This window comes from Herpailurus yagouaroundi, unplaced genomic scaffold (assembly GCF_014898765.1).
Source record: "Herpailurus yagouaroundi ecotype Mexico unplaced genomic scaffold, PumYag 162, whole genome shotgun sequence".
Taxonomy (NCBI): Eukaryota; Metazoa; Chordata; class Mammalia; order Carnivora; family Felidae; genus Herpailurus; species Herpailurus yagouaroundi.
Window position 1 is genome coordinate 1989861 of NW_024412403.1, and position 14567 is coordinate 2004427.

At 45.1% G+C, this 14567-nt stretch overlaps 2 protein-coding genes across 3 annotated transcripts in view; one reads left to right on the forward strand and one right to left on the reverse strand.

Annotated features, from left to right (window-relative positions):
- The window catches only part of TSPEAR (thrombospondin type laminin G domain and EAR repeats), a 151093-nt gene that overhangs the window by 58456 nt on the left and 78070 nt on the right, over nt 1–14567 (forward strand). The gene's annotated exons all lie outside the window — the stretch shown is intronic.
- On the reverse strand, nt 7–1026 carry LOC121035867 (keratin-associated protein 10-8-like). Its single transcript, XM_040483769.1, has one exon. The coding sequence runs from the start codon at nt 955–957 to the stop codon at nt 7–9; it is 951 nt and encodes a 316-aa protein (XP_040339703.1). The 5' UTR covers nt 958–1026.

Sequence of the window (14567 nt, forward strand, 5' to 3'; positions counted from 1 at the left end):
TGCCCATCAGCAGCAGGACTGGCCTGAGGCGGGGCCGCAGCAGGCAGGGTGGGGGCACGCGGGGCGGCAGAGCAGGGACACGCAGGAGGCTGGGCGGCAGCAGGAGGAGGCAGGGGCACAGCAGGCGGGCCTGCACATGGGGCGGCAGAGCAGGGACACGCAGGAGGTGGGTCTGCAGCAGGGGCTGGGCTGGCAGCAGGAGGGGGGTGAGCAGGGGGAGTCCTCGCAGCAGACAGGGGTGCAGCACACGGGCTTGCAGCACACAGGGGTGCAGCAGACGGGCTTGCAGCAGACAGGGGTGCAGCACACGGGCTTGCAGTGCACGGGGGTGCAGCAGTCTTCCTGGCAGGGGGAGGAGGTGCAGCAGGCGGGCTGGCAGCATGAAGAGGTTGTGCAGGGGGAGTCCTCGCAGCACACAGGGGTGCAGCAGACAGGCTTGCAGCACACAGGGGTGCAGCAGGAGGGCCTGCATACGGGGCGGCAGAGCAGGGACACGCAGGAGGAGAGTCTGCAGCAGGGGCTGGGCTGGCAGCAGGAGGGGCGTGAGCAGGGGGAGTCCTCACAGCACACAGGGGTGCAGCAGACGGGCTTGCAGCACGCAGGGGTGCAGCAGACGGGCTTGCAGCAGACAGGGGTGCAGCAGACGGGCTTGCAGCACACAGGGGTGCAGCACACGGGCTTGCAGCACACAGGGGTGCAGCACACGGGCTTGCAGCACACAGGGGTGCAGCAGTCTCCCTGGCAGGGGGAGGAGGGGCCGCACAGGAGGGTCAGGCAGGGGGCCGGGGCGCAGGTCGGGGGCTCGCAGCAGCTCTCCTGGCAATTGTCCACCTGCCAGGAGGATCCAGTGCAAGCACTGGGTGAGCAGACGTGGCTGCCAAGGCTCAGGTCGCTGGAGCAGACGGACAGGGTGGACGCGGCAATAACACAAGTCCTAGAGCAGCAGGGGTCAGCCATGCTGGAGTTTTGTTCTGGGAGCCGAGCTGGACGGGGGTGTGTGTGTGGCAGGTGCGAGGGCGAGGTGTTCCGGGCCAAGGGCTTTTATATCCCTCCCTGGGGTGCTGTGCGTCGCCGGAGTCTCGACCGGACTTCCTTTTCCTTGTTATTGCCGGCGTGTCTGCTGACGATGCTGATTGGTTTACCTCCTGCGAGGTGTTTGCGGCACCGTCTCCAAGACCCTGAGTGTGTCTGGTGGTAGCTGGTGGCTCGTGTCCAGAAAGCAAAGCCTGGGATGCAGAGTTTCCGTTGGCTGAGAGGCCGGTGGTTGGGTGTGTCCACTCCATTTTCGCCTGTGTGCCTTTGGTGTGAATTCCGGTCTCTGCAGGTGCTCCGCACGTGGCCCAGACCCTCCTCGCTCTACGAGGCTGTGTTGGCCGGAGGGGTGTCCCCTTGCCGGCTCCACCTGCAGACTCTGGCCGGTGCGCCCAGCCCTGCCGAGTGCGTGTGACTCCCGTGGTCCGTTCCAGACCCTGTTCTTAATTCCCTGCTTATCTCACAGCTACCAAACCATGTGCGTTATTCTGTTCTCTCCCGAGTTTGCAGTTTCATTATTTTCTTTTAATTTTTGACTTTTTTCCAGTTTTTATGTTTATCACCTGGTGCTCATCCCAAGTGCCCTCCTTGATCCCCATCACCTGTTTCCCCCTCCCCCCACCCACCTCCCCTCTGGTGACCGTCAGTTAGTTCTCTGTAGTTAAGAGTCTGTTTCTTGGTTTGCCTCTCTCTCTTTTTTCCCCTTTACTCGTTTGTTTTAGTTTTTAAATTCTGCATGTGAGTAAAGCCGTATGGTATTTGTCTTTGACTACTTTTACTTAGCATAATACTCTCTAGTTCCATCCATGTCTTTATAAGATTTCAGTCTTTTCAAAGGCTGAGTAATATTCCGTTATATGCATATATCTATCTGTCTATCTCTGTATCTACACACACACACACACACACACACACACACCCCTTCTTGATCAGTCGATGGACGTTTGGGCTCTTTCCAAAATTTGCTGTTTTAAGTAATGCTGCTATAAACATTGGGGTGCACATATCCCTTTGAATTAGTATTTTTATATCCTTTGGGTAAGTATCTAACAATGCAACAGCTGGATCGTAGGGTCGTTCTATTTTTAACTTTTTGAGGAACCTCCACACTGTTTTTCAGAGTGGCTACACCAGTTTGCATTGCCACCAACAATGCAAAAGAGATCCTCTTTCTCTGCATCCTCACCAACATCTGTTGTTGCCTGAGTTGTTAATGTGAGCCATTCTGACAGGTATAAGGTGGTATCTCACTGTGGTTTTGATTTGCATTTCCCTGATGATGAGTGATGTGAGCATTTTTTCATGTGTCGGTTGGCCGTCTGGATGTCTTCTTTGGAGAAGTGTCTATTCATGTCTTTTGCCCATTTCTCCACTGGATTATTTGTTTTTTGGGTGTGGAGTTTGAGAAGTTCTTTACAGATTTTGGATATTAACCCTTTATCAGATATATGATTTGCAAATACCTTCTCCTATTCTGTAGGTTGCCTTTTAGTTTTGTTGGTTGTTTCCTTCTCTCTGCAGAAGCTTTTTATTTTGATGTAGTCCCAGGAGTTAGTTTATTTTTGCTTTTGGTTTCCCTGCCTTGGGGAATAAATATAGAAAAATGTTATGGTGGATGTAAGAGCAATCACTGCCTGTGTTCTCTTCCAGGATTTTTATGGTTTCAGGTCTCATATTTAGGTCTTTATTTTGAGTTAATTTTTGTGCATGGTGTAAGAAAGTGGTCCGGTTTCATTCTTTTGCACATTGTCGTCTGATTTTCCCAACACCATTTGTTGAAGAGACTGTCTTTTTCCCTTTGGATATCCTCCCTTGTTTTGTCGAAGATTAATTAACCATATAACTCTAGGTTTATTTCTGGAATTTTCTATTCTGTCCTATTGATCTATTTGTCCATTTTTGTGCCAGTACCATACTCTCTTGATGACTACAGCTTTGTAATATAACTTGAACTCTAGAATTATTATGCCTCCAGCTTCGCTTTGCTTTTTCAAGGTTGCTTTGGCTATTCAGGATCTTTTGTGGTTCCATACAAATTTTAGGACTGTTTGTTCTAGTTCTGTGAAAAATGCTGTTGGTATTCTGATAAGGATTTCATTACATGTGTAGATTGTTTTAGGTAGTATAGACACTTTAACAATATTTGGTTTTTCAATCCATGAGCATGGAATCTCTTTCCATTTCTTTGTGTCCTCTTCAGTTCCTTTCATCAGTGTTCTGTAGTTTTCAGAGTGCAGATCTTTACCTCTTTGGTTAGGTTTATTCTTAGGTATCTTATTATTTTTGGTTCAGTTGTAAATGGGATTTTTTTCTTAATTTCTCTGTCGACTTCTTCATTATCGGTGTGTAGAAATGCAACAGATTTCTGTACATTGATTTTGTATCCTGTGACTTTACTGAATTTATTTATCAGCTCTAGCAGTTTTTTGGTAGAGTGTTTCGGGTTTCTTATTTACAGTATCATGTCATCTGCAAACGGTGAAAGTTTGACTTTCTTCTTACTCACTTGGATGACTTTGTTGTTGCTGTCTGTTGCTAAGACTTCTAGTACTATGTTGAATACAGTGGTGGGAGTGGACATCCCTGTCTTGTTTCAGACCTTAGGGGAAAGGCTGTCAGGATGATGTTAGCTGTGAGGTTTTTATATATTGCCTTTGTTTTATTGAGGTGTGTTTCCTCTAAATCTACTTTGTTGAGGTTTTTTTTATCATGAATGGATGTTGTACTTTGTCAAATGTTTTTTCTGCATCTATTGAAATGATCATATGGTTCTTATCCTGCTTTTATTAATGTGGTATATCACATCAATTGCTTTGCAAATATTGAACCATTCTTTATATTGAATAAATCCCAATTGATTGTGGTGAATAAGTCTTTTTAAAGTATTGTTGGATTCAGTTTGCTAATATTTTGTTGAGGATTTTGCATCTGTGTTAATCAGGGACATTGGCCTGTAGTTCTGTGTGTGTGTGTGTGTGTGTGTGTGTGTGTGTGTGTGTGATTTCTTTATGTGGTTTTGGTATCAGGGTAATGCTGGCCTCATAGAATGAATTTGGAAGTTTTTCTTCCTTTACTAGTTTTGGAATAGTTTGAGAAGAATAGGTACTAACTCTCCTTTAGATGTTTGATAGAATTCCCCTGTGAAGCCATCTGGCCCTGGACATTTTTTTGTTGTTGGGATTTTCTTGATTATGGATTCAAATTCTTTGCTGGTAATTGGTCTGTTCAAATTTTCTATTTCTTGTTCAGTTTTGGTAGGTTATATGTTTCTAGGAATTTATCCTTCTCGGTTGTTAATTTGTTGGTGTATAGTTTTTTATAATGTTCTCTTATGATTATTTGTATATCTGTGGGGTTTATTGTTATTTCTTTTCTCTCATTTGTAATTTTATTTTTGGGTGTCCTTTCTCTTTTTGTCTTCATTATTCTGGCTAGAGGTTTATAAATTTTATTGATTTTTTTTTTCAAATAACTAGCTCTTGGTTTCATTGATATGTTTTACTGTTTGTTTTGTTTTTGTTTGTTTGTTTTAGTTTCTATATCATTAATTTCTGCTCTGATCTTTATTATTTCCCATCTTCTTTTCTTTTAAGGCTTTATTTGCTGTTCCGTTTTTAGATCCTTGAGGTGTAAGGTTAGATTGTATATTTGAGTCTTTTCTTGCTTCTTGAGGTAGAGCTGTATTGCTATAGACGTCTTTCTTAGAACTGCCTTTGCTGCATCCCAAAGGTTTTGGACCCACTTGTTTTCATTTTCACTTGTTTCTATGTATTTTTTAAACATTTCTTTAATGTTCTGGTTGACCCATTCATTCTTTAGTAGGATGTTCCCTAACCTCCATGTATTCGTGTTCTTTCCAGAGTTTTTCTTGTGGTTGACTTCAAGTTTCATAGTGTTGTGGTCAGAAAAGGTGCATGGTATGACTCCAGTCTCTTTAGATTTGTTGAGGCTTAATTTTGACCTGATATATGATTTATTCTGTAGAATGTTCCAGGTGCCCTTGAAAAGAATGTGTATTCTGCTGCTTTAGAATGGAATGTTCTGAATATAGCTGTTAAGTCCAGCGTGTCATTCAAAGCCACTGTTCCTTGTTGATTTTCTGCTTAGATGATCTGTCCATTGTTGTAAGTGGGGTGTTTAAGCCCTTTACTATTATTGTATTTTTATAAATTAGTTTCTTTGTGTTTGTTATTAACAAATTAGTTTCTTTGTGTTTATATATTTGGGTGCTTCTCTGTTGGGTGTGTGTTTACAGTTGTTATATCTTCTTGTTGGAGTGTCCCCTTTATTATTATATTGTGTCCTTCTTTGCCTCCTGCTACAATCTTTGTTTTTAAATCTAGTTTGTCCTATATAAGTGTGGCTACTCCAGCTTTATTTTGACCTCCATTTATATGATAAATGTTTCTCCATCTCCTCACTTTCAATTAGCAGGTGTCTTTAGGTCTAAAATGAGCCTCCTGTAGGCAGAATATAGATGGGTCTTGTTTTTGTTTTTTTTTTAATCTATTCTGTCACCCTCTGTATTTTGATTGAAGAGTTTAGTCCATTTACATTCAAAGTAATTAATTGATAGATATATATTTATTGCCATTTTATTGTTTTGTGGTTGTCTCTGAAGATTTTCTCTGATCCTTTTTTGTCTTTCATGGTTGAGACTTGCTGGTTTTCTTTAGTGATGTATTTGGAATTCTCTTTATTCTTTGCATATTTATTAGTAGGTTTTGACATATGGTTACCATTCGGTTTGTATATAACCTCTTCTGCATATAGCAGTTCATCTTAAGTTGATGTTCATTTAATTTTGAACCCATTCTTCTTCTTATTCTCCTCCTCCTCCTTCTTCTTCTTCTTCTAATTTTTGAGAGAGAGAGAGAGAGAGAGTCTGTGAGTGAGGAAAGGGCAGAGAGGGAAGGAGAGAAAGAATCCCAGGCAGACTCCATGCTGTCAGCGCAGAGCCCAGTGTAGGGCTCAATCTCATGAACCATGAGATCATGACCTGAGCCAAAATCAAGAGTCAGATGCTTAACTGACTAAGCCACCCAGACACCCCATGAACCCATTCTTTACTCCTCCCCATATTTTAGGTATATGTTGTTATATTTTACATCCTTTTATTTTGTGAGTTCCTGCACTGACTTTTTAACAGAAATATTCATTTTTTTACAGAAACATTCATTTCTTACCTTCATCCTGCCACTTTTGGTCATTCTTTCCACTCAAATAATCCTCATTAGTATTTCTTGCAGGGCTGGTTTAGTGGTCGTGAACTCCTTTCATTTTTGTTTGTCTGGGAAACTCTTTATATCTCCTTCTATTCTGAATATTAGCCTTGCTGGATAGAGTATTCTTGGCTGAAATTCTTCCTTTCAGCACTTTGAATATACCATGCACCTCCCTTCTGGCCTGGAAAGTTTCTGCTGGAAAATCTCCTGCTCACCTTAGATGTTTTCCCTTTTAATATAATTCTTCTTTTATCTTGCTGCTTCTCATATTTGTTCTTTATCACTGTATTTTGCAGTTTTTAAATACAATATGTCTTGGTGTGGATCTGCTTTTGTGGATTTTGTTGGCGGTTCTCTGTGCCTCCTGCATCTAGATATCTGTTTCCTTTCCCAGACTAGAGAAGTTTTCAGTTATTATTTCTCTGCCTTCTTTTCTCTCTCTTCTTCTTCTGGGATCCATATAATATGAATTTTATTACATTTTGTTATATTTCATGGATTCACTGATTTCCCTAAGTCTATTTTCATGTTCCATAATTCTTTTTTTTTTTCCTCTTTATTCACCTTCGTTGCTTTCCATTACTCTGTCTTCTAGGTCATTGACTCATTCCTCTGCTTCTTCCAACCTGCTGTTCATCCTATCCAGCATGTTTGTCATTTCATTTGTTGAAACTTTTATCTCTGCTCTTATACTTTATCTCTGTGTTAATGGTCTCACTGATGTCCTCCACTCTTTTCTCAAGTCCAGTGAGTATCCTTATGATCATTGCTTTAAATTCTCCATCAGGCATGTTACTGATCTCTATTCCTCTTAAATCTCTTGCCATGCCTTGTCCTGTTCTTTCATTTGGGACAAATTCCTCTGCCTTCTATTTTGCCTAAGTCTGTGTGCCTGCTTCTGTGTGTTAGGAGTCACTCTCCTGTTCTTAAAGGTAATTGCCTTATGAGGAAGAGGACCATTAGGGCCCCTAATGTAGTGTTCCCTGTTCCCCAGAATCTGATGCTTCCAGGAATGTCTCTGGTGTGTTCTGTGTGTACTCTGCTGTTATGTCCTGGCCACTTTATCTTTCAAGCCAGTCATCTCTAGGCTCCCTTTGCCTGTTGTGGGAAGTGTTTGGTCCCTGGCCTGAATGTGGCACATTTTAACGAGTTGTGCTCTGGCCTGCTTGTGAAATGAGACCTGTTGCCACCACCACCGGAACCAAGGTCTTGCAAAACTCCTGTGTTGGGAAGTGCAGTGTGAGCAGGGGTTTGGGCTGGTCTTCTAGGGGAGGGGAAATGTCATGCTGGGACTGTGGTGAGCATGACTGGGAAGGGTGGCTCTTCTGGAACATGGGGGAATGAGGCTTGGTGTAAGCAAGGTAGATAGCCAGTGTCAGCACTGGGCTGGTTCCTGCAGGTGGCCCTGTGCTTTTGATGGAGGTTGTAGGAGGGAGATGGCATTGGCCAGTTCCTTTGTTCACAGAGAAGTCTCTCCGTGAATGCTGCCTCTCTTGGATATGCTTCTAGATGAGCGAATAATATCCCCACTGTGTGCCCCAGGTGCTCTTCAGATTGCTGTTTCCATGCTGTATGTCTGTGGACTGTTTGCCTGTCTTTTCTCCAAGAGCAGCCCAGTGTCCTCTGCGCTGTCCCAGAGACAAGCACACTGATCTTTCAAACTCCAGGCTCTAAGCCCCACTGGTTGTAAGAATTCATGAAACTTGGGCCCTTTCACTTTCTAAGCCACTTGCAGTGGGGCTTTGTTTCCCCCGTGTGCTTCCCTGTGTGTTAGTCTGTCTCTCCCCCTTCTCCACGACCACTGTTCCTTTCCCACTGCAATGGCCATGATCTGTGTCTCTTTCAAGCCACATCTCTGCACATCCTACCTTCTTTGATGTGACCTTTTCTCCCCCATTAGTTGTGGGGTTTGTTCTGCCAGTCTTCAGATCAATTTCTGGGGTATTTAGGATGACTTGATGGTTATCTAGTTGTATTCATGGGACAAGGCCAGCCTGGGGTCCTCCTACTCCACTACCATCTTCCCCCCTTCTTGAGTCTTCAGTTTTAGATACGATGTGAGTTTCTGTCGTGGAGGAAGGCACTTTCTCATATTTTCCACCAGGCCCATAAAAAGTTCCTTTTCCTAGAAGGCAGCAAAAGTTGGTCAAATCGGTGTCAAATCTGTATCATTTTAACCAGGGTGTATTGCTCATAGCCAGGTCTGTGTACTGGAGCCAGACTTAATTTCCTCATTTGTACATGTTTTGCTTTTGCTTGTGTTTTTCTGTTCTTAGAGTTAACAATTGCTTCTTATGTTTATTTGCTTATTTCTTTGTGTACCTATCATCAAATCATCCCCAAGTCCTCTGACTAATGTATCCCCAAGGTCCACTAAGAAGGTTGAACATATTGGGTAGTCTGCCAGCTCCATTTATTTTGTGGAAACATCTCTCCAAGAACTCTTTCTATTTGTGGGCTGTTGTCTGCTGTCTATTCCCTCAGCTGCACGTGTGTACAGGTGTCATCCAGGGATCTCCCCTCACCATTGTCTTTGGATTTTCCTCCATATCTCTCCTACCATGAATCTCTTATTTCCTGAATGTGGTGTTCTTTTCTTTCTGGATTTATGCCTTTATTTTGAAGAAGCACACCCTCTGGTAGCTTTCTGAAAATGGGTGCATGGGAGATAAATTTGTGAGCATGACATAACTAAAAATTATTTTATTTATTCTCCACTTATTCTTGATTAATAATTTAGCTGGGTATAGTCCTCTGGATTGGAAAGGCTTTCCCTTAGAATATTTTTTTTATGTATATTTATTTTTGAGAGAGAGAGAGAGGCAGAATGAGAGAGGGGAGGGGCAGAGAGAGAGGGAGACACAGAATCCAAAGCAGGCTCCAGGCTCCAGGCTGTCAGCACAGAGCTTGATGTGGGGTTTGAACTCAAGAATTGCGAGATCGTGGCCTGAACCAAAGATGGACGCCTAACCAACTGAGCCACCAAGGCGCCCTTCCCTTACAATATTTTGTTGAAGACAGAATGTTTCCAGAATCCCAAGTGTTCCCTTGTGCTGTTTCTCCATTAACCCACCTCCTCCAAGGAGTCACTATTCCACCTTATCTCTGCCTGGATTGGTTTCGCCTCTTCTGCCTACTCTTTGGTTTATGGCTCCTTTTGTTCAACACAGTGTCTGTGATAAGCATCCATGTTGCTGCAGATTCAGTAGTTCGTTCTTTTTTTGCTGTGCCATAAAAGTTCTTACGTTAAACCTGCTATGTGTTATTGATTCGCTCTCTTTCCCAGTGATGGAGTTTTGGATTGTTTCCAGAATTTGGCTAATATTAATAATGCTGCTATAAAAATTCCTGTGCATTTTGTTTTTGGTGGACATATCTGTCAATATCTCTTTAATGAGATTCCGTGAGTGGGATTTCCAGATCAAATGTTAGGCACAGGTGCAGTTGAGCAGATATATTTTTTTGTCCAATGGCTTTCTAAAAACATTTACATTCCCACGGACCAATCTTACGACTTCTAGTCACTCTGAATCTTTTATAAAAGAGGTATTGTCAGCCTTTTAAAATTTTTACCCATTTTGGAAAGGGTGTAGGGATACCACATCATTACATTAATTTGTATTCCCTGATGAGTAAAGCCGCTCATTAAACATTTGGATGTCTTTTCTTGTGAGGTGCCACTTCAAGTCATTTGCTTGTCTTTTTGTTAAAAGTAGGATTATTTGTATTTCTCATTGGCTTATAAAAATTTATTATATATTCCAAATATGAGTTAGTTGTATGTATGCAGTGGTGTGTGGTAAATGTTTAATAATTGGCTCTCTATAAAACAAAACAAAACAAAAACAAAACAAAACAAAACAAAACAAAACGAGCCCTGATTTGTTGCATGTCCCTGCTTCTGTGCTGTAAACACACCACAGCTACCACCATGATGTTCTGAGCACAGACCTGGGAAGAGCTGATACACGTGTGCTTCAGCACTCCATTGGATATGAGCATTACACAGGACTCTTCCTAGAGGGGGTTTCATTTCCTCATCCTCTTGATGGGGTCTTTTTAAAAGAGTCAACTTCAGGGGCACCTGCGTGGCTCACGATCTCACAGTTCGTGGGTTCGAGCCCCGCGTCGGGCTCTGTGCTGACAACTGGGAGCCTGGAGCCTGCTTCCGATTCTGTGTCTCCCTCTCTCTCTGCCCCTCCCCCGCTCACACTCTGTGTTTCTCTCTCTCAAAAATAAATAAACATTAAAAATTTTTTAATAAAGAAGTTAACTTTATTGAGGTTTGATTACATACTGGAATGTGTATCCATCTAAAGTTTCCATTTGTTGAGTTTTGGGAAAATCTGCCCCTGCATGCCCACTGCCATGAGCAAGATAGAGAACTTTTCCATCATCCCCCAAATTTCTCATGTGTTCTTAATCCCACCTCCTTTTAGCCTTGACCTGGGAAATTCCAGATCTCCTTCCCATCTAGGTTAGTTTTGTCTTCTCTACAGTTTCACATTAATTAAATTACATTACACCAACTCTTTGGGTTTGACTTCCTCCCCGGAGTATATTGAGATGTATAAACATGTACGTGATTGCCTTCTTTCTGTGCTGAGTAGCATTCCATTGTGTGGATATAACACAATTTGTTTATCCACTCAGCTGTTGATGCACATATGGCTAGTATGAACATTCGTGAGCAATTCTTCATGTGGACTTGTGTTATCTTTGCTCTTGGGTAAACAGCCAGGGGTGGAATGTCTGGGCCACATGGTTGGCATATGATTAAGAGACTGCCAAACCTGTTCCAAAGTGACTGTACCCGTCCACGTTCCCACAGGCGCATGCGTACGCTCTGGGTCTTCCACATCCTCCCTGACACTCGGGGTAGTTAGACTTTCTGACGTGCGGCGTAGACTACCCCGAGTTAGTCTAGTTAGTTAGGCGTCCTAATGGATGTGTTGTGGTTCATGGTGTCCTTTGACGAATAGGAGTTCCTAATTTTAATGAAGTCCAACGCAGTGATTCTCTCCTTTTATGATTAGTGTTTTTTTAATGTACTATTTCCAGTCTTTGCCTACCACACATGGTGAGGATATTCTCCTGTGTGTCCTTCTGGACCTCCACTATTTCACCTTCCACATGAAGCCCTAAGATTCCTGCCTCCCCTCCATTAATTGTGTGTGTGGTGTGAGGTAAAAGGCAGTTTGTTTTGCCCACATGGAGAGCCGGTGGGCCGGTCTCACCACTACCCCACTGAACCACAGGGACATCCTGATTGGGGATCAGGTGGCACTGGGGGTGAGGGTCGTTACTGGGCCCCTGGGAGGCCCCTTGGTCTGTAAGTCTGATCCACATCTGGATCTTGTGCTTTGTGTGACAGATAGTGTTGCCCTGTCCTTTCAAGTTCTCCTAGGATCCCTATCTTTTCAAGTGTCTTAGCTTTCCTGACACTGATTTCAGGGATGATCTTTCCTAGACAGTTATCCCCTTTGCCTAAAAAGTTTGATTGTGTTGACTTAAAGATGTATATTTTTCTATAATTTCACATTTTCTCCATCGCCTGTCGTGTGCCTGTTTTCATACTCGATACACATTATCTCTCTTTCAGGTTTCCAACATTTTTAATCTTTTATAGACCTTTTAAAAACACTCCGTTTTCTTGATTAGATCTACTATTGCTTTTTCTGTTTTTAATTCATTAATTTTCTTAATTTGTTTCTTTTTTTTCCTTTGGAAGTTTTTTTTTTTTTAACTTTCTGAATTGAAATCTTACTTATTGTAAACTTTGCTTATTTTCTGCTGTATGTCCTTAAGGATTTGGTTGCCCCCTGAATCCTGCTTCACTCAAACCCCCAGGCTCTGAGATGTAGGACTTGGCTTCCTTTATGTCCTGGGAACTTGCAATTGCGTTTCTGTTTCCTTTCCAGTTTGAGAAAGCAACTTTAAATTTTCCCAATGAAACTTCTATTTATTGCTCTAAGTTTGTCTTACTGAATCTGGCTCAGGAATTGGTCTATGTAACATGTCTTTACTTTTCTGGCTAGTATTTTGACTATAAAATATTTCAAAAAGCATAGAAAATAATATAATAGACATCCACGTACCTAGGAATTAACAGAAATCTTCACCTCTTGCCATACTTACAGAATATTCCAGATGCCGTCAACACCCTCATGTGCCCACCCCACTCCCTCCCTTGGGGTAGCCAGCCCCTGTTTGGAGGCTGGCGTTCACACCCCCCCCCCACACACCTTTGTAGTTTTAGTAGAGTTGTTTACAGTCGTGAACACAAGATACTCCTCTGTGCTTTTAACCTTCCGATGTGTGCTCTTCTGCACGGATCGGTTGCAACGTGATTCTTGTTCTCACTCCATGTTATGTTTTTGAGACCCATTCACATCGATGTGTTTCTCTGGTTCAGTCCTTTTAACCGCTACATGCACTTCCTTTGTGTGCACACGCGCACTCTAGCTGTCCATTCTCCCGCCGAGGAGTACCCGCTGGTTTTTAACATTGACGCTTTTTGAGCTCCGTGAAATAACCCACGTGGGTGTCAGGTGCAGCCCGTGAGGTCTTCTCCAGGAGAGCCACCTTGGGGTGTGCATGGACTCGGCCTCTCCGGGTTGTTACCACTTTGCCCCGAAACAGGAGGACTGTCGCCGGCAGCACTGAACAGAGAGCCATGCTTGTTGTCAGACTTGGACATTTCCGCCAATCTGACGGGGGGGGGGGGGTCCCCAGGATTTGGTGATTTGCCGGGGGACCTCGCAGGACTCAGCACACACAGCACAAAGGCGCACGGGAAAAAGTCGAGGGGCACCAGGCACACGTTTCCAGAGCCCCTCCCAGTGGAGTCATACAGGATGCACTTCACTCCCCAGCTAGGAGCTGTGACAACACATGTGATGTGTCGCCCCCCACTCCCGCCCCCACCCAGGGACCCATCAGAGATCACGGTTTCTATCAGGGCCCGGTCACGTGGGCACCCTCTGCCTGGCTCGTACCCAAATTCCAGACCCCCAGGCAGAGCAGGTATTCAGCACAAGCCATAGTATTTGCACAGTGTACGCCCATTGGGGCCCTCCTATCACCTGGTGGGAACCCCAAAATCCACATTCCCAGACAACAGCCAAGGGCTCATGCTGTGAGCAGGCCTAAGGGCGGCCGTGCCGGGCCTGCGGTGCTAACTCCCAACTACACAGGGCCCGTGGCATCCATCCTTCTGGAGTGTGGGGGCTGGAGACAGTCTGGGTCCAGGGAAGTCGCCCCGAAAGGTGGCTCTTCCCCGGGGTGGATCACTCAGCCCTTATGTCCTTGACACTGTGCTCTGTTTTGGACACACACGTAGCCAGAGGCACCGCCTCGACCGCCGAAGGCCAGGAACATGTGGGCCTGGGGAAAACCACAGGCCGCGCTCGTGGGGGATGTCAGGCAGGGGTCTTTGTTGGAAAGCACAGAAATGCATCCTGGTTAAGTTAATAAAGAAAAGAATTTATTGGAGGAACCGATAGCTCGTGGGATGAAGGACGATAAAGAAACCAGCTCGGGAATCAGTGGGGGAGCAGGGGCCACACAGGGTCCAGGGGTGACGCTGCGGATACCGTATCTTCTCTCCCTCCACTCCACATACGGTCCGAAGGCTGCGGGAGGCCCGGCTGGGGTCACTGCCAACCCAGGCTGAGGAGGCAGGGCACGCTGATTTGGGAAGTCAGCACTTGAGCAAACGAGTGAGCTGTTTGTAGGAGGACAGATGCAAAATGGGGTTGGTGACCGGTGTCCACTGCAGGGACCCAGGAAAGGGGACCTGACACCTGTCTCGGTGCTTTATAAAGAACCCACAGTGTGTGGAGGAACTCTCGAGATTCAGGATGCCCTTAAAAAGATCGCTCAGCGGCAACACTCCTGGCCCGAGGCAGGGGTGCAGCAGGCAGGGCGGGGGCACACAGGGCGGCAGAGCAGGGACACACAGGAGGCCGGGCGGCAGCAGGAGGAGGCAGGGGCGCAGCAGGCGGGCCTGCACACGGGGCGGCAGAGCAGGGACACACAGGAGGCCGGGCGGCAGCAGCTGGGCTGGCAGGGGGAGGCAGGGGTGCAGCAGGAGGAGGCAGGGGCGCAGCAGGCAGGGCGGGGGCACACGGGGCGGCAGAGCAGGGATACACTGGAAGAGGGTCTGCAGCAGGGGCTGGGCTGGCAGCAGGAGGAGGCTGAGCAGGGGGAGTCCTCGCAGCACACAGGGGTGCAGCAAACAGGCTTGCAGCACACAGGGGTACAGCAGTCTTCCTGGCAGGGGGAGGAGGTGCAGCAGGACGGCTGGCA